The sequence below is a fragment of the Penicillium chrysogenum genome (assembly GCF_028827035.1).
Source record: "Penicillium chrysogenum strain IBT 35668 chromosome Unknown utg000005l_segment0_segment0, whole genome shotgun sequence".
Taxonomy (NCBI): domain Eukaryota; kingdom Fungi; phylum Ascomycota; class Eurotiomycetes; order Eurotiales; family Aspergillaceae; genus Penicillium; species Penicillium chrysogenum.
The window spans coordinates 337,549-359,915 of record NW_026622753.1 but is presented as its reverse complement, the minus strand read 5'-3'; the positions used below and the strand labels follow the sequence as shown (position 1 = coordinate 359,915).

The window sequence follows — 22,367 nt, the reverse complement described above, 5'->3', positions numbered from 1 at the left end:
CCACAATATCTATCATGTTATATATCAGGAAGCTAACCCGTCTAAAAGGCTGTATCCATCGGGAAAGGAAGAGATTCCCAAAGAGACACTCGACCGTATATGGGATGGCATCAAACGGGTCAGCATCCTGGTTTCTTAAAATCTCGAATGATTCCAAGGTGAGCTCTCCTAATTCACTCCCACCTATGGTTCTAACCTCTACTAGTGGTCCGAGCACATGTCTCTCAAACCTTAGCTATCCAGCTGCTCCTAACGGGCCTTTCCAATGACAATAGGGCGTTCGTATCCCGCCCATCGCCGAGAACTCAAGGAATGTCTGTGGCTAAGGAGCCTGACTGATGGCTCTCTCCAGCCGATACCTTTGCTGGGATGGGTGGTGGGGGGTGGGATTCCCTATTCCCTACCCTCGCCCTTGAAGTCGACGTATCAGAATCCTACTCCCAGCTGTGCAAGAACGCCCAGTGGTGGTATAATAACTCTGACCATCTCACCAGGTGCGTCGTTATCATTACCGCTACTCGCAGCCCAACATGGCGAGTAGACGTGTAGGTATGGTCCGAAGGGTCTTCCCCAAGTCCGTGTGAGCGGCCCGTTGTTGGGGAGATCAGGACCCTTGCGTCCGAGCTGAGGATGGAGGAGCATCAAATCATCATCAAATCATCATCATCAAATTACCAACCAAGACGTCAACATGCCGAAATCCACTAAAGCAAAACAGACCCTGAGTGAACACACGAACCCCCTTGTCTTGGTGGGTGCTCTGTTATATGTCCCCCTCAACTTAAGCTCAATGTGAGACTCGAAATCACCTGGATACCTCTTTCCGACCAACACAGAGAGTTACGTACCGAGATGGGAAAATCCATGGTGCACCTTTGGTGCTCAACTTGGAAAGCATCTTCCGCAGACCCCGGAATCAACACGAAGGGGATATTATCATCAGCGTGCAGTCCCTGGAAGCTATGTACCAACAAGTTCGTTCTTACCTCCTCGCTTCGTCCCCCCTATGACTCGCTTATGCAAAATGACTACATCAGTCAGGGCTACGCGGAGGTATGTCTTGCTGTTTTTCTCATTTCTTCCCGGTTTTCTCTCTTATGTCCTACTTTTTTCATTGCCGTGTGCCAACGTATGCTCTGGTGCGTACAATTCATACATATTTAAAGCCATCCAGCATGCTCTTCATACTGTCCACCCAAGTCAAGATAGTCTATTATTCCTGAGGTCTTTTGAAGATGTATTTTTCCATATTCGACAATTGTTGCAACGTTATATATTATTACTGACCAAAAGCTGATCCAGAACTGATCCGAAAACACCTGTGCCATCTCGTCGCAACACAAGCATCTCAAGCTTAACGTCAACTTTTGCCGGAGTGAAGATCGCTCGGTGCAAGCGGGCTCCAGTTGTCCGCCTTGATTAGGAATTATCTGTACTTTCCACCTGCAGTTTCCCAGAGAATCCAGGCAACCTTGATCCATCTCTTTGCATCCACAATGCATTCAGATTTCATCGTAAAGAGGTCATCTCGGTGCAAGCAGAGGAAAACAGAGACAGTCAGAGAGGGGGTTTGAGACCATTGAAGCAAGCATGGGTATTTTTAACGGAGGATTAAGCTTCACCCAGCTCTCACTTTCATCACATCATCCATCCCAATATCTCTCCTTCACCTTCATAAGTGTTTATCTCAATTTGGCTTCTTGCTTCTTTTCATCTCATTAAGAAACAAAGATCGCAACCATTTCTCATCTACGGGAAAGGAGGACCTTACGGGCAAGATGTCGTTCTTCGTGAAGAAGTGTCCCGACAGACCTTAATTGAACATCGTTACCGGAGAATTGGTTTCGGAGGATGAGCTTGAAGCAGGCTACGATGGATCGGACGAGAAATCGACGAAGAGAACGCCCTCCAAGAGGAAAAGGAAAGACAACTCGTCCTCAGAGAAAGCATTGCCCCTCCCTCTGCTGCCAGTGCCAGTGCTGACGAGCGACGAGCCCTCGGAGGAAGGCCCAGCTGCACATACCTCCTATTTCGACCTGTTGGGAAGAGTACACACCCACAGAGCAGTCGGGCCCGGGAAAGTTCACTTAGGCATTCCGGTAGGAGTGTATACAGGAGATCCAATCGAACTATCATCGGACGCCACTGCCACCGTTTACGATCGACTACTCTTCCACCGGGTGGTTTTCATAAATTTCACCACCACAGGATCACCGCGTTAGAACTTCGCTGACATTAACATCAACGGAGGTTACCAGATCACCGGCGCGGTCGGTATGGTACTGAAGCTATTCGGCACTATCTATTATGACAAACGGGCAGGATCCATCTGATTATGCCTTGTTTGTCAGGCTGGACATGTTTGCTAGGCTAGTATATTAGCTAGTCTCACCCAGAGAGAGAATGCAACCTTCTTCCCTCTCTCCTCTCCCTCTGGCTTGCTGCCAGATCACTATCGATGTTGATGCCCTCTTGTCCGCAACTGGCATTGATCCCAAAGATCCACCGGGCCAAAGGGTATCAGCGGCAGCGGACAACCTGCGGGGTATCTGCATCCATGGCGCCATGATTGCAGATGGCAACGGCTTCGGCAAGACTAAGCAGTGCCTACTAACCGCTTCGTTGCTTTTTGCCTCAACGAAAGAGAACAGGCCAGCTTCACTGACGCTCAACCATCCAGAAGCTAGCCAAGTGCAACAAGAGAATGCCGAAGATGAGACAACCGACAAACACAGGACAGTCAATATAACCGAGGAGCTGCACTCCAGTTTCTACAATGCCACAACGGCATCGTCCTCTCCCTCTAGACCCAGTCTTACCTGACCAACCATATTCGGGTGAAGAGCTACAAGACAATGTCGCAAGCCAGGAAGACTTAAACCAGGTAAGACATCTTTCAAAACAACTCAAATGGTGATCGAGATCGCTAATGATATATCCATCTACAGCGATTGCCATTGTCAGGTGCACAGCCTGACCGAGTATCTGTTGAGGCTACGCAGGAGGTGAAAGATGGAGAAGAAGAAGTGGTATGATATGAATCTATGGAAAGGAGGCTGTATAAATAGCCTCCGAGAATGACAAACATGGCAAACCAGGCAAATGCTCAGTCTGCACAGAGATAAACGCATACCCTACATGCATTACATGTCAACAGTATCAGAGCATCAACCCCGAGGTTGGAGCTCTAGTGACATGGTCCCGATTCCTCTACCCTCGTCCTAAAATCGTCCGTTGGCGCCTTAAAGTCCTCGTCGAATCCGCATCTGCTTTCCCCGATAATGACCCAATCTTATCATTCCGAGTCCGAAATCCCCGCCCCTGTTGTTGCGCATATCGAGCAGCCTTTCTCCCATGGCCTCCCACATCTAAACCCCTCCGATATGACCTTACCTCAAACAGAGAAGGCTTTTAATATAAAGCCAGCCGATAGCTATCAGAGTTAGCAGTTTCCTTTAATAAATGTTCCTCTTCCGGCTGAATTTAGTAATTGCTATCACTCCCCTAGGCGTTATATAAGTGTCCTAATTATAAGTAGGTCTCTAGCTTTAAAAATATGACGAGTTAACCGAGCTTTCTATCTTTATAGAAGTAAAGTCCCGATATCATAGGCCTCAAACTGTCGTGATGTCAAAGGGAACACATCGACTGGATAATTAATAATCTAATAATACATCCATGGATACACGCAATTTCGGAACAAGTATTGGTTCCCTCGAAAGCAACTCAGACCTCAGACCCGCTCAAGCCAGGCCTCAAACTGGCGTGATGTCAAAGGGAACACAGTCACGCTGCTCGACTCCTCTAACAAAGTTTCTCCGTCGTCCCCTATAAACACGTACTGGACGGCGTGGCGTCCATCGCTGGTCTTCAGAACCATTTGCCCCGTGATTTCATCCGGAGATTGCAGGCTGTCAATAACAGCATTTGGCTTGCCACAAATGGTTCCAATCACAAGCTTAGCAGTTTTGTACTTCCGGAGTTCAGAGGGGAGCTTCTTCCCCTGTCGACAATAAAAGATTAGCGACTTCCATTCTGCGCTGGGCCAATAGATAGTTTGGATGTCGGGTGTAGGGAGAGACTCGATGACCGAGTTCGGGATACTGGCATGAATAATAACAACCCCGCTGCACTCACTGCGGCGCTTGATATAGCAAGCATAATGTTCGGCCACTTTTCGGTCAATATTGAAGTAGGGATCGGCCTGTCTTCCGGAGAAATCACACGGTGGTGTGGAGACAAGGCATCCGAAGTTTACATTGCCATTATTGTCGAATAATCCCGTGATACGAGCTTGGTCAATTCCCTTGTAGATGGTTGTATGGCCCGGTGCTCTTGAAGCTGAAGTTGTTGCAGCTTCTGACAAAGCGGTTTCATGCGATAGCCAAGGGACCATTCTCAAAGAATTTGAAATTGAACGCCGTCCAGATTCGACAGAACTACCATGTCCAGGTCGGGAAGCTTCCCCCGACTAGCCATATCTCGCTCACGGGACGCTTCTTGTACCGCCTGGAGGGCTCGGTTGCGTAAATGAAAGGTGTCCCGAATCCAGAACTTGCATGAGTTGGATAGACGGATCGATCGAAACTTGGGATCCATGATTGCATCCTGAAGTTCGCGATTAATCCCATACAGATTCATGTAGTGGAACCATTCAGCATCATTCTCAGCGCAGGTATCGGGAGAATTATCAAGATGACCTTCGACGACATCAATAAATAAGACACCATTGTCAGTGTTATCAGTCTCCCTCTTGGGCTCCCCGTGTGGCCAGTTAGTCCAATACTCCCAGATACGAGTCGCAGTTTCCGGGTTATAGCCCAGATGCTCGAGCGCGGCCAAAGAGACGAGATGATCCGGGATACTGACAAAGGAATCGGAGCTTGAGGAGATCGACACGGGGTTCAGCGGAAGATGACGTTCTTCTTCATCGCTAGATCGGTACAAACGTCGTTTATGAATGCGACGTGTTCCATCAGACAAAGGAGGGCTCACCAGCCCTGAGTTTTGTAGGGTAACTGCATCATCCAGAACCAGGATGTTTATCCTCGTGCCGTCATCGCTGGTCGACATAATGGACTTTCGACGCGCGAGTGAAGGTGATGTGGTGATGTGGTGATCTGGTGAGTGAATGCGATGTGGTGAGTGAAGGTGATGTGGTGAGTGAATGCGATGTGGTGAGTGAAGGTGATCTGGTGAGTGAATGCGATGTGGTGAGTGAAGGTGATCTGGTGAGTGAATGCGATGTGGTGAGTGAAGGTGATGTGGTGAGTGAAGGTGATGTGGTGAGTGAAGGTGATGAGGTGAGTGAAGGTGATGAGGTGAGTGAAGGTGATGAGGTGAGTGAAGGTGATGTGTGAACTGGCTTCGTTGAACGGGGTGTGGTAGCAGAGAATCTGACCCCTACCTACGGCTTTTACATAGATAATTAAGTTCCGTCGCCCTCTTAGTTGGCGGCACCTCGAGCCACTGTACTACCAGGCGCTAACCCAGTATGGTAAGTTATTAGGATAAAATACGGCATTTATTCCACTCGACCAACACAAAAGCCAAGGTTACTGTATGTATATGGCCCAATGGAGACCATATCCCTGTTATATCTCGCCAACGGGTCATAAACCCTTGAAGAATTTATTCATCTTCCTTCCAACTACATCTATTCTTTAATCATATTCTGACCTGGCAGACAGAGGGAGAGAGAGAGAGAGAGAGAAAGAAGAAGGTTGAATTCTCTATCTGGGTGAGACTAGCTAATATACTACTGCTAGAACGGAGGAAGACACTGGGGGAGTTATGGAAAGGAAGTACTCAAACCGCGGGAGCGCAGATGTCAGATAACATCTCCGGGGTGAGGACAACGAGTTCTGGGTGGGTTGGGCCCGGGGCCTGCCTCATCAAAGTTGAATAGCGAAGTGAGATGCCAGAATGTTGGCCGGAGGCATCAACAGTAGTGGATTGTGTCCGTTGTAGGTTAGTTGAGATAGACGGAGGCCGCGATGATCGGGTTGCCACGCCGGTGTCATAGGCCACCACCTCTTCCCATAACTCAACCTCAACCGCAAAGCCCGGGGTGTCTTCAATCTTGAACAGGAGGATAAGTTTCGTCGCGCCGCCCGAGTTATTCCACCACCATCGGGCGTCCCTCTGAAGGGATGCATGACTTTGGGAAGTCCCAACTTCCACAACAAGGGACGGCCAGCGTTCTTCTGCCGGGGGAGGGTTGGTGGCCCCCGAAGCACCAGGTGCGATTGGTCTCACACCCCAATCGGGCTCCTTTCCGCAAAACTGTCCCTTTGAGCTCGTGGCGCCAATGGCTACCCACGTGGATCTCGTCATCGGGCAGTTCGCTGCCTCCATTGCCTTGACAAAGTTCGGATGTAGGAACACGATCAACTGTTCGTGGGCGTTCCCCGGCATGATTTCGAATAGGACTTGGTCGTCGGTGAAAGTGGCCCTAGAGCCACTATGTTTTTTTTCGAGAAGTTGTTGGATGTCCTCTTGATGGAGATCAGAGATCAGGAGGTTGTGTGTGGATATCCTGACATTCGCATCGACTGTTGCCTGGATCTGAGCTATCTTCTCCTGCGCTTGGTGTAGGTCCTTGGCCCAAAACTCCTCTGTGTTATCTGGGACACAGAAATCTGACTCGGTAGGTGTGCCTGGGGTTACTGTTGAAGACATCGAGCGGTCAACAGTCTGGACCGGAGAAGTTGTAGATGTTAACCTCGGAGGACCAGGTGTTACAGGGGCGTCCTCCCTCGGATTCGGTGAGGCCATCGTGCTTTCCTGAAGCAGAATCAATCGATACACGGTAGTCACAACTGTGGCAATAGCGCAAAACAATGGGTAGATTCGAAATGATTCCCGGCACAGTCAACGTGGAGGGAGATGGTGTACGAAGGTGTACATTGCAAAGACGGTACCTACCTACCCACCTACCTAGGTACCTAGGTAATAATGATCCATGGATTACCTCTCTATAGGGCTGACCTAACCGGCGATCCACCTGGATCACATGACTATCCTAATATTATCTGTCGGAATATGTTACAGATGGATTACCGAGTCCATTACATTGCATCATGTGATTTAGTTGGATGAGAAACTTAGCAGCTGCGTACGGAATTCCAAGGCCATCGGTAACGTCCTGCTGCGTCATCCACTGAGATCGTTCAGAGAGCTTCTTAATCGATCAGCCTGGTTTGGTGGGGCAGGTGGAGAGGCGGCTCGGGTGGTGGACTGAGAGAACTCGCTGAGGCTTCAGATCATCATGGTTTGAAAATTTCCGGATGACCCTCAAGAAAACTATGTCGACACTCCTCCGTGTGCCAACGTATGCTCTGGTGCGTATAATTCATATCCAAACATTGAAGCCACGCAGTGTGCTCTTCATACTGTCCACCCAAGTCAAGATAGTCTATTATTCCTGAGGTCTTTTGAAGATGCATTTTTCCATGTTCGACAATTGTTGTAACGTTATATATTATTACTGATCTTGTTACTGATCCAAAAACTGATCCAAAAACTGATCCAAAAACTGATCCAAAAACTGATCCAAAAACTGATCCAAAAACTGATCCAAAAACTGATCCAAAAACTGATCCAAAAACTGATCCAAAAACTGATCCAAAAACCCCTGTGCCATCTCGTCGCAACACAAGCATCTCACCCCACCTAACCAACACTTGCCTGTCTGGGCCGAGCTAGAAATTGCCCCCTTGATGAAGTCCGCGCTGGCATACTCCACTGGGATTTGCTGCTGCGCAATCTCCAATGGGAGATGCTTCCATCTGGCAACCCCTGCATTCCAAGATTCTAGATCTGGCTCCCAGAGATTGGTACTGTGCATGTCTGGGTCTTTAAAGACCATAATAGCGCCTCCAGTCCGAATATACCCCAATGCGAAATGTAGGGTGTTCGCAGTGTAAAAGCCTGGACCAAATTCATTTTCAGCATTCTGGCTACTTCTCTCAGGGAAAAAGCAGGCAATGTTGATTCCAATGCGCTTAAATTTAGTCCCTGAAACCAAAGATTTTCTGGCCAAGCTAGCGAAGTGTAGTGAGAAAGCGGGGTGGGTGCAATAAGTAGGTAGCATAAGCCAGGTTACGTGTGTAATGTCCCTCTCGTGATCAATATCGTGCCAGTTGCTTTGTCCTTAAGTTCACCAAATCAATAATATTTAGTGTTAGGGGGAAGGCACTGTGTCTGGTCCTCGCTCTGGGGGTTATATTGTTAGTTAATGTTACCTAAGGCAAGAGAGATAGCCAAACCAAAAGCTTTCCGAAATTCTTAACCAAGTTCGGTTTCATATTCGCTATATGCCCTCTCACGGGGACCTATATTGCTGAAAGTTGTCGCAACATCGAAGTCAATCCATACAATCCTGTCACCAGCCACAGCAAGCATATTCTTGGGGTAGATATCATGGTGGTGGATAAAGGCACGATGGATGTCTTCTATACCATCAACCACGTTGCGAAAGAGATCTTCAGAATAATTCACACAATTTAGTCTTTCTTCGTCTGGTAGATACTCAAGTAGGATCGCCCTCGGATGGAACTCATCGCCGACGAAATGTTTAAGCGGTGGGAAGAAAGCGGACGGATCGATTCGATCGATGTAGCCGTGGAAAGCCGGAACAAAGCCACGATCGCACACACCGAATTTGCGGAGATTGTGATAGGCATTTAATTCGCAGCGAAACCGGTTTAGATCCCGGCCTTTTTTTGTGTACCCTTGGTCGCCGTTGTCTGGAACTGATATGTGAGCGTGGTCCTTGGAAGCCGAGATTGTACTTACAAGCTTCATAGCATACGTCTTCCCAGCCAGCTGTACTTCATATATCGTTGAAGACTTTGAACAACTGATCTCCCTTCTGGTGTCAATATCAGAAGGATCTATATTCAAAGCACTCTGTGAACGCATGGTTGCTGAGTGGGCTACATTGAGCCGAAAGGGTGCGACACGGGATGTATTGGATGTCGAAACGGCCGACAAAGCGGGTGATCTAATCGCCCCGCATTTCTCGAACCTCAACTATGGTCCTCATGCTCTTATTTGTGATTAAGCAGGAAAGAATGAAAACCCAACCCTAGACACTTCTGCACTACCTCTTTATTGCTCTCCCAACTATACCAGCACAAAGGACTATCTGTATACTCTGAGTACATTCTGATAGTGTATAGCTAACCTACAAGATAAGAAGAAGAAGAAGAAGCTGACCACCCTAGAAAAGACTGCTGGTGATACGCGATCAGACGTTGGGTGTTGATGGGAGGCTGGCGTGATGCCCTTTATTACAATGAACCTAACAAGAATAACAAACCCAATGTGACATTATTGGGCTTCCCAAGTGGGTTTTCGCGAATATCTCCGCATCCGCTGTCAGATGTCTTTGCTGATACGCCTAGATATATCAGGGACAGATAGGAAGGAGCAACATAGTGAGGATTGCATTGCATTACACTAAACAAGTAGGACTAAAGCAGTCATAGAGACATTAAGACGTTGCGATAATAGCAGCAACCAGCAAAAGAAGGTGGGTATCGTCACGGATCCAATCACGTCCAACCATCATACAGAACAGTAAAATCCCGGGTGCGCAGGCGAATGAGCTGTTGAGGAACAAGTCCAAACGATCCACTTCCCGGGATGGGGCAAGGTAAATCACAAAGGGGGAAGGATCATATCTTCATGCAAGAAATCGACCAATTAAGTAAGGGGAAGAAGACGACACAGGCAAAGCATCAAGACGACACCTAGATGTCTTCAACAACGCGGGCGTTCACAGCGTGCTGGAGCCCGGTGTTATCCGTAGCGCCGTACTTGCTAGGGCCTTCGCCAAAGTTGTCAGCAGCATTAAGCTGCGACTGCACGGTCTGGCCGGGGGCAGGCAGGAAGATGACCTTGCTATTGGCAGTCTTGGCCATGGCCTGCATCGCTTCGAGGTAGCGGATCTGCATAGCTGGAGCAGAAGACAGGATATCGGCAGCCTGGCGCATCAACTTGGCGGACTCGACTTCGGCGCGCGCGGCAATGACCTTGCTTTCTCCGATACGCTTCGACTGCGCCGCCATCGAGAGCGAGTCTTGTAGGTCGTTGCTGAAGATTATGTCCTTGATCAACATCGACTCGACCTTCACTCCCCACCCGGATGCCACCTCCTCGATGATCTCCGAGGTCGACTGGGCGATCTCCTCGCGGCGCTCGATCACGTCTTGCAGCACCCGCGCGCCGATAACATGGCGCAGGGTTGTCTGGGTGCGCTCGATCAGAGCTTGTCTCACGTTCGAGATACCGAAGGCGGTCTTGTGGGGAGAGACCACTTGGTAGTAGATGACGGAGGTCAGGTTCAGGGTGACGTTGTCCTTAGTCATACAGACCTGACGGGGCACCTCGACGATTTGGATCTTGACATCGACCGTGGTGATGTGTTCGCTCAGGGGGTTGATCTTAACCAGACCAGGATCGACCGAACGCTCGAAGCTAGAATGGGCATTGTCAGTGAGTGGTATTCGATGAATGGCACGACCGAGAAGGAGTCACTAACCGTCCGAATCGCGAGATCAAACCGACCTCACCTTGGTCGACGGGCTTGAAGGGGTTGGGACAGCAGAAGCAGCAGGGGATAGCTCCAAAGAATCCGATACATTCACCCAGGCTGTGGACTAAATGATGGTTAGGATGAGAGTCGCAGCTCGTATGGGGATCAGCGCAACTCACTTAGACTGGCATACCACCCAGTGGCATCTGAATCCGCAGGTCTGTCTATCTGGTGGGCATATTTCGGTTGGAGATCGCTCATGCGAAATGGCTGGACATCGATCAAAGCGCGATCTGGTGCACGATCGGTGGCGGGAGCCTTGCTGGTGCTTGCGCCGTTGTCGGACATGGTCGAAGTATTCTGGTTGTTTTGATGGTATTTGGATGTTCAAAGCCGGGGATTTGATATGGAAGGATACGGAAGGGAAGAAGAAGGGGGGAGTCACTGGTTTTAAATGTGACAGAAGGTAAACAGCTGCACTTCTCCGCAGTGGAACCACCTCTTTGATGTCAACACGGTGAGATATCATTGGATAGTTCTAAGCCTCCCTGTGATCCCAAGGCTGAGTCGCCGGTCGGGCGCTGGTCCATGCAGATCGAGGGGCCGAATAGCCGCTGGGATCGTCATGGCTGGTTGCGGTAACTCTCCGGAATGGTTGATATGCATCAAGGCAATAGGTGGTAGTGGCTATAACCGCAAGTGTGTGGAAATCACATGTATATTGGAGTCCGGAGTAGATGTCAAGTAAATATTCTATTCCCATTCCACGAATGTTGTGTCATCGCGAATATGCCACATTCCGATCGGGCGCGTCTCGGCGTCATCACGTCTTTCGCACGTGCAGAGCTCGGGTTCTGCAGATGGAGCTCCAGGGCGCAAGGCAAATTCCACAGTGACAATGCCACGGAAAGCTCTTGTGTCAATCACATGAGCTATCAGAACCCTGGAAGGATCTTGAGAACGAGAGCGAATACGCATATACCGATATTGGAAGCTCGGAGAACCAATAGATGGCCGCCCCATGTACTTTTGACCCCAAGACCTTGGAGGCAGTGCCTAGAAAACTCTCTCCGAATCAGGGCAGTGCTAGGCTCGGGTTTCGGGTTGTGGGACTTTTTGTGTGTTATACTGTACACGATAGGAGTTGTGCTCTTGAGGTTCAATAAGGAGGTCCATCACATCAGCTAGCATCATTGGTCTAGTGGTAGAATTCGTCGTTGCCATCGACGAGGCCCGTGTTCGATTCACGGATGATGCACTATTTCTTTTTTGCCTTGGCATTTTCTTTTTCGTTTTATAGTTATCTTATTTCTACTCTTATATTCATCAGGTCTTGCTTTATTGAAGTCGAGCAGAAATGGTTGCTATGTCTATGTAGATTCATGCCTCGCCATTATCTTTTACTGACAATAGTTCGGCACCTCAACCTGCCCATCCAAATACCCCATCCTAACAAACTCCTCATAATTCCAATAATTCCCCTTCACGCCCTCTCCCTTGATGGTAGCGTTACTCGAAAACTTCGCAGTCCAATACGAACTGCCCCTGGTAAACTGTCCAAACGCCGAAATCCCCGCCTGAAGATTCTGTCCTCGCAACCCAAGGTCATTGTCTGAGGCTTCAATGGCCCATTCGCCAACAAAGGTAGGGAACTTCCCATCGCCAGCACTTTTCTTTGCATCCTGGCAAAGGAATTCCGGCAAATTCGCCGAAGTCGAGTTAGCATACTGGAAATAGTAATGATGTTCATCAAACACAATATTCGCGCCAGCATCAAAATGCGGACTCCAGTACGTCTCAGGCTTAAAGCTTCCCTGACACATAACAGGGATACGAGGGTTAACCTTCTTCGTCCGGTCGATAACAGCATGAAGATACTTCAAGACCCAACTAGCTCCAGCCTCGGAGAGTGCCGCCGGCGTTCCAAACGTCGAGAAGTCCCTATTATCCACTGGCTCGTTGATCGGCGAAAGCGTGTAGGACTGCGGATGGCCCGAAGAGAACTGGATAAAGTGTAGCGCCGAGTCCACAGCGTCGAGCGAGTACTTCAGAGCTGTGTGGTTGTTATACCAGCCCCAATGACCGACCGCCTCGCCGATATCAAGGCCATTTATACCGCCAGGTAGAGAGTGGATATCGAGGATGATGTGCATGTCATACTTTTCAATCGCGTACGTCGCAATGCGGTGGATATGTTCTTTTTGCTTTCCAGAGTACAGTTGCGATCCGGGAACGCGCACCCATGCGGCATACGATGTCGGGATTCGGAGGACGGTTACCCCCGAGCTGGCGAGGGTGTCGATGTCCCGTGTCGTGATGAAGGTTTTATAGCGGTGTTCGAGGACGGGACCGCACTTTGAGCCCAGCTGGGCGCAGAGGTTCCATTCATCGCTTGCGCCGCCGGAGTAGGTCCTCCACCAGTTTGTGTCGATGGTTGATTCTTGTTGCAGCCAGCCGCCAAGATTCACGCCACGACCGTGGAAGGTGCGCCAGTTGATATAATCATGGCTTTTGTTATTGTTGGGGGAGAGGTGGAAGGAGGTAGGTGTGCTGGTGGCTGTTTGGAAAAGAGCACTTAGGAGCAGAATCGAGGCAGGAGATGAGAGATGCATGGTCTTGGTTGAGAGTTACCCAGTCTTCCCCGGAAACCTTTTCTGACTCGTTTTATAGAAAGACGGGAACATTGTCCTTGTTATAAATGGTGGATATCCGACCTTGAATCTCTGCCGTCTTTTCCTGCCGTTTGTTCTTCCACTTCGGTTCAACGTATGCCGAATAGTTTCTCTGCATTATGGACGATCAACAGCCACGCCCGGGATGATTCGCTGGAGTCTTGCAGATCTTCAGGACTACTGCAGAACCATTGGCCAAACTAATTTCCGGCCAAGAGGAAGGTAGTCGGAAAATCCGACATTTGCTAGAGGTTATTCAAACGACCCTTGTGAGTATGGAAGCAGGGTATGTTTGTTGCTATGGTTGTCCGTGAATTATGCTTCATAGACATGGGTACCTAGCTCGTCAGCGCCCAGAAACTTGGTAACGTTGCCCGTCTCACACACTGACGACCTAAATGTCCTAGTCTGGTTATGTTCGGAAAACCCGGCTAAGGAATACACACCATGTTTCACTGAGTGGCGCAAGCTTATCCCCATTTGATCGTAACTACTCCATACATTACTCAAAAAAACACTCATCTGGAAGCTCCCAGACAGCCTCTTCCATATGAACTTTAATATTAAAGAAAGCTAAAGTCGGCTACAGATACAATACGTAGCGCGAGGAAGCAAAACAAAGGTAGCTTCCTCGCGTTCAGGGATCCCATATACACTGTGTGGGTCCCGGGCAGATCACATGGGACACACTTCTCAAAGCTCCCTTTTTAGCTTCCTCTATTTTTTCGGCTCCTCCGTGCCCATTTCCGCCATGACCACTGTTCCTTCTAACTCTCTTGCTAGGGCGCGGTTATCCAGTTCAGCGACTGGTGTGCCTCCAATTTCTGGCTTTGCAAAATTCCCCTCTCCTCGATGTAGACCCACCACACGAGGGGACCGTTTTCTCCGCCAGCGCAAAAATATAGCCGCGGCAATACCGCAGACAACAGGTATCCCCAGCCCAATGCCAACGCCAAGACCGATCTTCGCTCCCTGCCCAAGTCCCTGGTCAACTCCACCATCACCGACTGATAAGGGCGACTGATCCGTTGACGTTTCAGCAGGTCTTTGGTCGGAACTAGTGGATGTACCAGATATGGTCGCCGTCGCGGGCGATGAACTCGGGGACTGCCCCAATTTTGTCGCCAACTCAAACCTCGTGTCTGTATCGCAGCATTCCTGCGAGTCTATGGCACCGCAGCACCATTTAGAATCCCGACTACATTGCGTGATGGGCACACTATAGTTGGCCCTGCCGTTCATCTAATCCAGTTAGAACCCATTGCTTCCTTGCAGCGCGATCCATAGGGAGACCTCAAGCACTCACAGACGGATCCGTGCACACATTCTGCAAACAGAACGGACTCTGCCAGGCCTGATCTGTACAGGCCTCCCGCCAAAAGGTACCAGGGTCATTCTCGCATCCTGTGCGGTGTTGATGATCACACCTGTTATAGCATAGGCCGCTAGGCTGGCACGTATCTGGTACCATACCGCCTGTCCTACAGCACATGCTGAATAGAGTGCCGTTTTGGCATGGAGTGTATTCGCCATTGGGAACGCGGCTTCCATCTGGAAAGTAACACTCCGCGCCATTTGACAATGGAACGATGGCGAGACAAAGAAACAGAATCATGTCTATGAAGCTTGGTGACGCTGACATCGTTACATATGATAAGAGGATGCAAAGGGACGTTTGAGAACAGACAAAGCGACCCGTAAAGGTTTAAACGGCTTAGTTACTTCGCCGCCGTATCATGAAATCAAGGTACAATGGAGATTCAGTATGAAGACACAATGTACTGGATTCCTAAGCAAAAGGACAGACGGGAGAGAGAGGAGAGAGGAAGAGAGAAAGGAGGTTCTGCGCCATGGGTTCCCTAGACACCCAGGCACCCAACACCGTGCAGTACTTGGCACCCGGCCATGTTGCCATGACTAGTTAGGTAAGCTACGCGCATTGAGCCGCGCTGCAGGGTTTATACGGGGTCTCAGCAGACGTAGAAAAGACTTGGCGGGGACTCCCTAGTGTTGACGGGGACTAGAAATTATGTAAGATTTTTCCCTCGTCCCCGCCAAGTCTTTTCTAGTCCCCGTCAGCTAAAACCCGGTTTATACTAGTATATTGTAGGAATACGCAGGTGGATAGGAAGATCGGTCAATGGTGGAAGTCCTCTGTACCGGGGCACAAATACTCATGAAACTACACTGCATGTAATCTAAGGTAATTGAGCCAATGCCCTTCAAAAGTACTTAAAATAGCAGTTAAAGGAGACTGCCTCAACTCCAGAAGATTTTTGTAATCATGCGTTGCCCTAGGGCAAAATGGGAAAGACCAAGCCGGCGGAGCCCGTGCATACGAGCTAGCCACCTCTTCCTTTCGGGGGGCCAATTCTGGGGTTCTCTCGAAGGAAACATCTAAGAGCCTCTACTCCGTAGTAATAAATTGATTAATCTATCTATATCTATTTTGGTATTTATTAATTTACTACGTGATGGTGGTGTAAATGCTAGTTGAATTAAATCTATAGAAAGAAATGTCATTTAGGTGATCCGTTTCAAATAAGTGGGTACTTTTTATAAAAAAGAAATGTGGGGCCGGTTAGTGGCTATACCATAGATTCTGCCGTCGGATTCGGTTGACTCTACGGAGTAGCTAACGCGAAGTCGCAAACAATGGAAGATTTGAATTCACGAAAAACCACTAATTACTCCGACAGATCGAAGGGCCAAATATGTCGCACGTCTTTTTCATCCCTAATAGGCTCATCGTCATCCGGATCATTATCTGTCAGTACAGCTTCCAACGTTCCATTGAACATTGCTTTGTTTCCTGCTTTTGTCGCTTCCCAGTCATCTAGAGGAACTCATCCATCAGATATAGTGTCAAGCAAGCTTGAGAAATTACGCTTCAGATCCTGGGCTGCCTCAAAACGTTTATACTCCTTTCGGTGCAGAGACATCTCTTCTAGTGTCGGTAAGACAAATGGACACGAACCGGGCAATCCGAGTGCTTCCCAGTCTTAGGATGTTTAAATAAGCTCGTGCCGGAAAGCAGCGGCGCCATCTTTCCACGTTCTGTAGCAGTACTGAAAGAGTCGGAATATGCGTTCATCCATCGACCTAGGGAATGCGAGCTTTGGAGTGAGAAACCGGGTACAGACTTCGTAGGTTTTTGTGCATAGCTCGCTGTTATCTACCCCTTCAGCACCTATAGAGAAGGCTATATAGGTGGCGAAGTCCGGAACCTCATCTACATACCAGAACGCCGGTTCTATACTAGATGACTACCAATCAATAAAACCGGTTGTGACCGAAGGATCATCAGCGAAACAAATATGTTCCTTTTGTGTAGGTCGGGATAAAACAAGGCCGGCACAGCTATATCACGGACCCGATTATCCGCGGACATTGCATTTAGCACCGCACGACCACTTCCTAGAAGAACTAAATGCTCCTGAATCGAGCCTTGATAGATTGGTCGATTGGGAGCTGAGAGTCCCTCGGTGGTATCCTTGAAAGACCTGTCTTGACAAGGCTATCGGAATATACACCTATCGTCGACCCTGTATTTCTAAGACTTAGACCTTAATTCCAGGAATGAAGGTTAAAGCGAACTCATATGGACCATGATTGGGAGCTGTATGTTGGTAGTACCTAGGGTCGCCACAAGCCTAATACCTTATTCCACAGTGGGGTCCGAGGCAGAAGTCGCTGTCTGGCGGTAGCGTAGAGGAAGAGCCCAATGGTGTGATCGAAAAGTATATGCTTCTACAGGCCGAAAAGTTGAGATTAACTATCTCCCTAAGCTTTTCGTAAATAGCGTCTATGCATGCGACTTTCTGATCACCCGATATATAGGGCTATTTTTGCTGTAGCGGAATGCTAGTCGCATGTTATATGATGATATATTCGCTTCCGACGATATTCACCGCGTTGTCACTTTAGTTAAGAATTTTAGGTATCGGAATGCTGGTGTTTCTTTATACTCCGTGGCACAAATAATTAGCGTAAGAGCTGGACCCTTGTAGATGGTTGTTTCACACACAGTATTAGATCGTCGCCACTTTAGAAGCCGTGGCAATTTTGCGGGGCCACCTGATGTGAAGGGTAGGCGCGCCACGACGCGGGAACTACCGTCTATAGTGAAAATGAACACCCTATTAAAACTACCTTCCTTCAGCGGAGGCAGCTAGACCAAGGACGGCGGAGATAGTGAACTTTATAGTGGTGTTTAGGAAGGCTGGGGAACTTTAGACTTTACGAAATAGATACTTTTCCTTTCTTTAAGGTGATAGAAACACCGACTTTATATGATAATGTTTGACCCTTATTACGTAGGCTGACGTATATCGCTGCCACCGCAAAGAATCTATCTGATACCGGATTTGGAATCTGTCTTGTGCTGAAAACATATGACGGACTAATGGCATGGAGTACGTTATCTCGGCGGTACGTTCTCAAACTGGCAATGGTATAGCTGACTGCCTTCCCATGTGAAAGACACTGGAATTGTGTGATGAGGGAAAGAGCTGTCTACAAGATCTGGGACTAAAAGAGGAAACAACAGACCTCTCAAAACAACTGTTGGGTCTTCAGACCCAACTCTCGGCATACGTTTGAGAGCTTCTCTTCCTCCCAAGAGACAGCACTGTCTGGCAACACATATTCAGAAATCTGTGTCCCAGCATTCTGCACCACCTCTTCGATTCCACGACCGTTGGTGAAGGACCAGATTCTTACGTATCGACTAGCAAAGTCTAATAAAAAGGCGTCACCGGCCGTGATTACAAGCGTTTGGCCCTCGCGGACTTCATTCCATGAATCGCCGCTTGATTTGAGTTTGACACGCAAAAGGCCTTCTTGAACGCAGAAGCAGTGGTCCACCGTGGGAAAGCTCAACCAGCGATCCAAGGGTGCAGGCTTGTACATCTTGGACGATTCAATACTGGCGATGGAGAACTTGCCGCTGCATTGCGATGAGAGTATAAACGGTCGGGACATAACACCGCCCAGAAGCCACCTCGGTCCTGTGTTTGCGCGAAGGAAGTACGGCTCTCCCGGGCCTGGCAGTACTTTCTCCGAATCCATCCAGTCTGCGACTTCCGGTGGCTGGTAATCGCGCTTAAAATGGACGTCGAAGCGGTCCTTGGCCACCATCATCTTCTCTCCTAGCATGGCGCCGAGATTGCGATCATCATTTTCGGGGACGATGATGCCCTTATACGTCTCGCCGACGTATCGAAAAAAGTCGATCCAGTCACCCGGTGCCACTAAGCCCATAGTCTCGGTATGCGGCCCGAGTAAAGCAGGATTGTGTATAACCCCCTGCTACTTGTAAGCCGTCTGAGTCTTTTGGTTCATAGAGTACACTCACCGGAGGAACGTAGGCAAAGTCACCAGGACCCATAATTCTGCATTTGTCGCCATTCCATAACTTGAGAGACCCCTTGGTCACAAGAAAGACATCGTGGGCCTCCTCGTGCCAGTGGAAGCCCGGGGCATCGGATAGGACTGCACCGCTGGAGAATACGGCAATTCCGCCGTTGGTCTGTTTGGATGAAGCCAATATTCTGAACACGCCTTTGCTTCCTGGGATGGTAATGCGTTCTCCCTCAAGCTGATCAATTATGTAGCTCGTCCTTCCCTCTGGAGGAATGGAGTGAACAGGAACGATCATTTTGCAGGGGGATATTGATAACGTGAGAAGCCGTGTTTTTTTCAGTTTGAAGGGGCCAAGATCAGCTAGAAACTCATGTAACCTGCTGGACCTGCAGCACGGGCTTTTCTGCTTCTTTATCCATCTTGTCCCAGAGTGTGGGGAAATGTTTTATCCGCGGGGTCTGGCAGGTACTCTGTGGGGTGGCTTCGTCATGTGTGGGTCGGAAAAGCCGAATTCTTGTCACTGCTGGACCGGAATCTCCGAGAGTTTAGCCCCAGTTTAGCCGGGGTCTTCGGGCCACGCAATAGCAGGGATCGGAATGAAACTCGCAGCTCGTGCCCTCATCATCCTTCACGACAGATTTCACCATGAGCAGTCCAAGATGCTTCCAGGCCACCTATAAGCATGTAGATGAACAGCAGATTGATGTAGATGTTTATTTGCCCTCATCGCAAAATGCCAAAAGTCCAGTTTGTACGTCTGCGACCATCTCAAAATACATATGGGCATACTGACACCGGGCAGTGATCAATATCCATGGCGGCGCGTTCATGCTCGGCTCATCCAAGATGGTCAACAAAGACCAAGTACAAGATTGCCTCAGCCGAGGATGGATTGTTCTAGCCCCCAACCATCGCCTGTGTCCACAGGTGGACCTCTTAAACGGACCTATTCAGGATTGTCGCGACCTCTTGGCTTGGGTGTACGATGGTGGACTGGAACGGGGTATCAACGACACTGGCCAGTCGACTGTCATCCCAGACACCGATCACGTCTTTGCCTTTGGCACGTCCTCAGGCGGCACTCTAGCCCTTTGCTTGGTAAGTTACCGAACTTGATAGAGCAAGAACCATGCGCCAGAAGCTCCCGAACCGATAGCTAACAGTATCCGTTTCTGAAGGGATTCGGAATCCCTCGGCCAGTAGCTGGTATATATGACATGTACGGGCCGTGCAACTTCTCAGACAGATTCTGGACAACAAAACTACCTCATCTCAAGGTTCCTGCGGGACTAACAGAGTCCTTTATGAACAAAGTCTTTGAAGAACATCCGGTTCCCATTACTGGGGGCGTCTCTCTCGAAGGCCAGTCGACTGGTCCGCCTGACTTTAATGACCCACGACAAGCATATGCCTTGACGCAACTTGCGAATGGTACGATTTTAGAAGCCATCTTCCCGTCGAAGGACTGGGATATGGTCGATCCTGTTCGCAATATCAGCTCCTGCTTTCCGCCAACTTTCATCGCGCATGGAATAGAGGATTCGAAGGTACCCATTGGTTTGAGTAGAGAGCTGTTCCGAAGATTGAAAGATCATGGTGTTCACTGTGATATGAGAGAGATTCCGGGGGAGGATCACACATTCGCTGCTAAGATGCAGGTTGGATCTCAAACGTGGGAGCTGCAGCGTCTGGGGTTTGACTTTTTAGAATCGTTGATATAAATCTACTATAAATACGTCATATTCAGAGAGGAATTTCAACTAGCAGTGTTTCAGTAACCAAAAGCAACAGAGCACAGTATGTCCACTTCTAGAAGCACCATGCCCAATTTCATACGGCAAAATACCGCGCTAAGCTCTATAGCATACTATCCAATATGAATGGATCCTTCAGAACCGCCTTCTCCACTATATCAAAAGCATCATAGCCATAAAGCCACGGCTGAACTTGAGGGCAAGTCCATTTGCTAGGGAAGGGCCCTTGAAGCGGCGATTTGCCGAGCTGCGATAGGAAGACTTTGTCTCGCGCTTCCTGATCTGGGCCATCTGCCATGTGAAAGGAGTCTCGCTATCATACGCCTGGTTAGTAAACGTGTTTCCATGGTTATATGCCAGGGCTCAGTGGCCAATGGTTACCTGCTTGAAAGTTTCCTTGACGATGGCGTCACCTCGGGACTTGCGCAAGTCTTCGTACATCTCCAAAGCTTTCGGTAACTGGTCTTTCGATCTCAAGTGGCCCAATATCAGGCCTAAAACGGCACCATCCTCGACAGCGGAGTTGGCGCCCTGGGCTAGATACGGTAGCATTGGGTGACAGGAATCTCCGCTAGTATGCCCAGGTGGGTTAGAAGGATTAGATCATCAGGAGCTGAGTGCCTACCTAGGTACCTAAGGTAGGTAGGCAGGTAGGTAGGTAGGTAGGCAAGATTGGTCTTACACGAAAACAAAGTTGGACTTCTCGTTAACCCAAGAAGAAAGTTCCTCCCCTAACACGAGCACGACTTGTTAGCCTCTGATATCAAGAAAGGAAGGTGCGAACAGACTATGCATCAATTTCCACTTGTCAACCTTATCGACTACGCTCAGGAATCTTCCAAGAATGGGATCCCAATCCTTGAAAAGTGCCTGCATTTCTTCGACAGATCCAGACTGTCGACTCACTCCATGCGGAAGATCATCGGGGACAAGTAAAACGATATTATACATCGTCCCACCGCGCAAAGAATAGCCCACAGCATGTGCCCCAGGTCCGATCCGAAAGTGCACGGTCGGGTTGCTGACCCAAGACTTAAGCTCGGGGTCATCAAGCTGATTCAGGTCCAACACCACTCGATACGCCAGATCCCCAGTCGGTCGAGGCATATCGTCAGTTCCAAGAAGGTTCAAGCGGCACCGTGACCATAATCCATCCGCTCCGACTATGAGGTCTCCCCTCATTGTGAATCCAGACTCGGTCGTCACGCTGGGCAAGTTGAAGTCGACACTAACAACCTTCTCCCCAAACTTGAATTCAACGCCTAGCTCTCTGGCTTTCTCATATAGCGAGAGCTGCAAATCAACGCGATGTAGATCAATGAATGGAGCACCGTACTGGCTACGGATCTTCTTATCGAAGCTTTCCTCTCTAGCAAGCACCTTACCAGAGTATCGATGCACGGTCAGAGCGCTAGGCTCGGCGGCACTGAGCCATAGTCTGTCAGGGAGCCCCCACCTCTGGAGGATGCGAGTGCAATTGGGAGTCACTTGCAACCCTGCGCCGACCTTTGGAAGGGTGAAGGTAAGTATTAAAGACTAATCCGCGGGGGACTGGTGGCTAACCTCGAGGAGTTCTTTGGCCGACTCAATTACCGTCACCTGGTGACCAGAGAGGGAGATTGACACCGCTGCAGCCAGACCTGCAAGGCCTGCCCCAACAACCACAACATTTAATTGAATGGATGCCTTCCGAGGCTCTGTAGAGTGAGGCTACCAACATGAGGTTAGTCAGAAAGGGAACTCGACTAGAGCAGCAGTTAACTAACCATTGCGATGGCGGCCGTAGCACAAAGAGATCGAGAATCAGAATGAAGAATTTGAAAAGCAGCAAACAATGTGAGGCCTTGGACCTTTATCACAGAAACATATTTCGAGGGCGGCTATAATGTCCTTCTCAAAGGACAGTGTCTAGGCCAGGGCAGTCGGAAAAGCCGAGACGCAGGCGCATGATCTAGATTTCCCGGATTTTCCGGTGCTTCCATCAAGGACTTGCAGCCGGACAGCTTAACGGGAGATGAAGCTTAAACCATCTGA

General features: G+C 49.2%; 11 protein-coding genes across 11 annotated transcripts; 2 read left to right on the top strand and 9 right to left on the bottom strand.

Moving 5' to 3' along the window:
- Positions 1–2,565: 2,565 nt before the first annotated feature.
- Positions 2,566–2,823, top strand: N7489_008513 (SNF2-like protein; the record flags this gene model as incomplete). The annotated part of the gene is made up of 1 exon (XM_056714263.1): positions 2,566–2,823. One exon carries the CDS (start codon positions 2,566–2,568, stop codon positions 2,821–2,823), a length of 258 nt encoding a protein of 85 aa, XP_056561885.1.
- A 910-nt stretch (positions 2,824–3,733) lies between these two features.
- Positions 3,734–4,396, bottom strand: N7489_008512 (uncharacterized protein; the record flags this gene model as incomplete). The annotated part of the gene is made up of 1 exon (XM_056714262.1): positions 3,734–4,396. One exon carries the CDS (start codon positions 4,394–4,396, stop codon positions 3,734–3,736), a length of 663 nt encoding a protein of 220 aa, XP_056561884.1.
- A 2-nt stretch (positions 4,397–4,398) lies between these two features.
- N7489_008511 (uncharacterized protein) lies at positions 4,399–5,073 on the bottom strand (the record flags this gene model as incomplete). The annotated part of the gene is made up of 1 exon (XM_056714261.1): positions 4,399–5,073. The coding sequence occupies one exon, from the start codon at positions 5,071–5,073 to the stop codon at positions 4,399–4,401; it is 675 nt and encodes a 224-aa protein (XP_056561883.1).
- Positions 5,074–5,808: 735 nt separating this feature from the next.
- N7489_008510 (uncharacterized protein) lies at positions 5,809–6,777 on the bottom strand (the record flags this gene model as incomplete). The annotated part of the gene is made up of 1 exon (XM_056714260.1): positions 5,809–6,777. The coding sequence occupies one exon, from the start codon at positions 6,775–6,777 to the stop codon at positions 5,809–5,811; it is 969 nt and encodes a 322-aa protein (XP_056561882.1).
- A 1,512-nt stretch (positions 6,778–8,289) lies between these two features.
- On the bottom strand, positions 8,290–8,925 carry N7489_008509 (uncharacterized protein; the record flags this gene model as incomplete). Its single annotated transcript, XM_056714259.1, has 1 exon — positions 8,290–8,925. The coding sequence occupies one exon, from the start codon at positions 8,923–8,925 to the stop codon at positions 8,290–8,292; it is 636 nt and encodes a 211-aa protein (XP_056561881.1).
- An 833-nt stretch (positions 8,926–9,758) lies between these two features.
- N7489_008508 (slipin family protein) lies at positions 9,759–10,891 on the bottom strand (the record flags this gene model as incomplete). Its single annotated transcript, XM_056714258.1, has 3 exons — positions 9,759–10,485; positions 10,550–10,667; positions 10,723–10,891. 3 exons carry the CDS (start codon positions 10,889–10,891, stop codon positions 9,759–9,761), a joined length of 1,014 nt encoding a protein of 337 aa, XP_056561880.1.
- Positions 10,892–11,943: 1,052 nt separating this feature from the next.
- N7489_008507 (uncharacterized protein) lies at positions 11,944–13,155 on the bottom strand (the record flags this gene model as incomplete). The annotated part of the gene is made up of 1 exon (XM_056714257.1): positions 11,944–13,155. The coding sequence occupies one exon, from the start codon at positions 13,153–13,155 to the stop codon at positions 11,944–11,946; it is 1,212 nt and encodes a 403-aa protein (XP_056561879.1).
- Positions 13,156–13,932: 777 nt separating this feature from the next.
- On the bottom strand, positions 13,933–14,790 carry N7489_008506 (uncharacterized protein; the record flags this gene model as incomplete). Its single annotated transcript, XM_056714256.1, has 2 exons — positions 13,933–14,457; positions 14,602–14,790. 2 exons carry the CDS (start codon positions 14,788–14,790, stop codon positions 13,933–13,935), a joined length of 714 nt encoding a protein of 237 aa, XP_056561878.1.
- A 2,979-nt stretch (positions 14,791–17,769) lies between these two features.
- On the bottom strand, positions 17,770–18,874 carry N7489_008505 (cupin domain-containing protein; the record flags this gene model as incomplete). The annotated part of the gene is made up of 2 exons (XM_056714255.1): positions 17,770–18,522; positions 18,572–18,874. 2 exons carry the CDS (start codon positions 18,872–18,874, stop codon positions 17,770–17,772), a joined length of 1,056 nt encoding a protein of 351 aa, XP_056561877.1.
- A 350-nt stretch (positions 18,875–19,224) lies between these two features.
- On the top strand, positions 19,225–20,300 carry N7489_008504 (uncharacterized protein; the record flags this gene model as incomplete). Its single annotated transcript, XM_056714254.1, has 3 exons — positions 19,225–19,330; positions 19,382–19,677; positions 19,758–20,300. The coding sequence occupies 3 exons, from the start codon at positions 19,225–19,227 to the stop codon at positions 20,298–20,300; spliced, it is 945 nt and encodes a 314-aa protein (XP_056561876.1).
- A 136-nt stretch (positions 20,301–20,436) lies between these two features.
- N7489_008503 (uncharacterized protein) lies at positions 20,437–22,043 on the bottom strand (the record flags this gene model as incomplete). The annotated part of the gene is made up of 5 exons (XM_056714253.1): positions 20,437–20,646; positions 20,715–20,904; positions 21,016–21,064; positions 21,122–21,839; positions 21,897–22,043. Coding segments are annotated over 5 exons (1,314 nt in total), but the record flags the coding sequence as incomplete, so codon positions are not given.
- Positions 22,044–22,367: the final 324 nt, after the last annotated feature.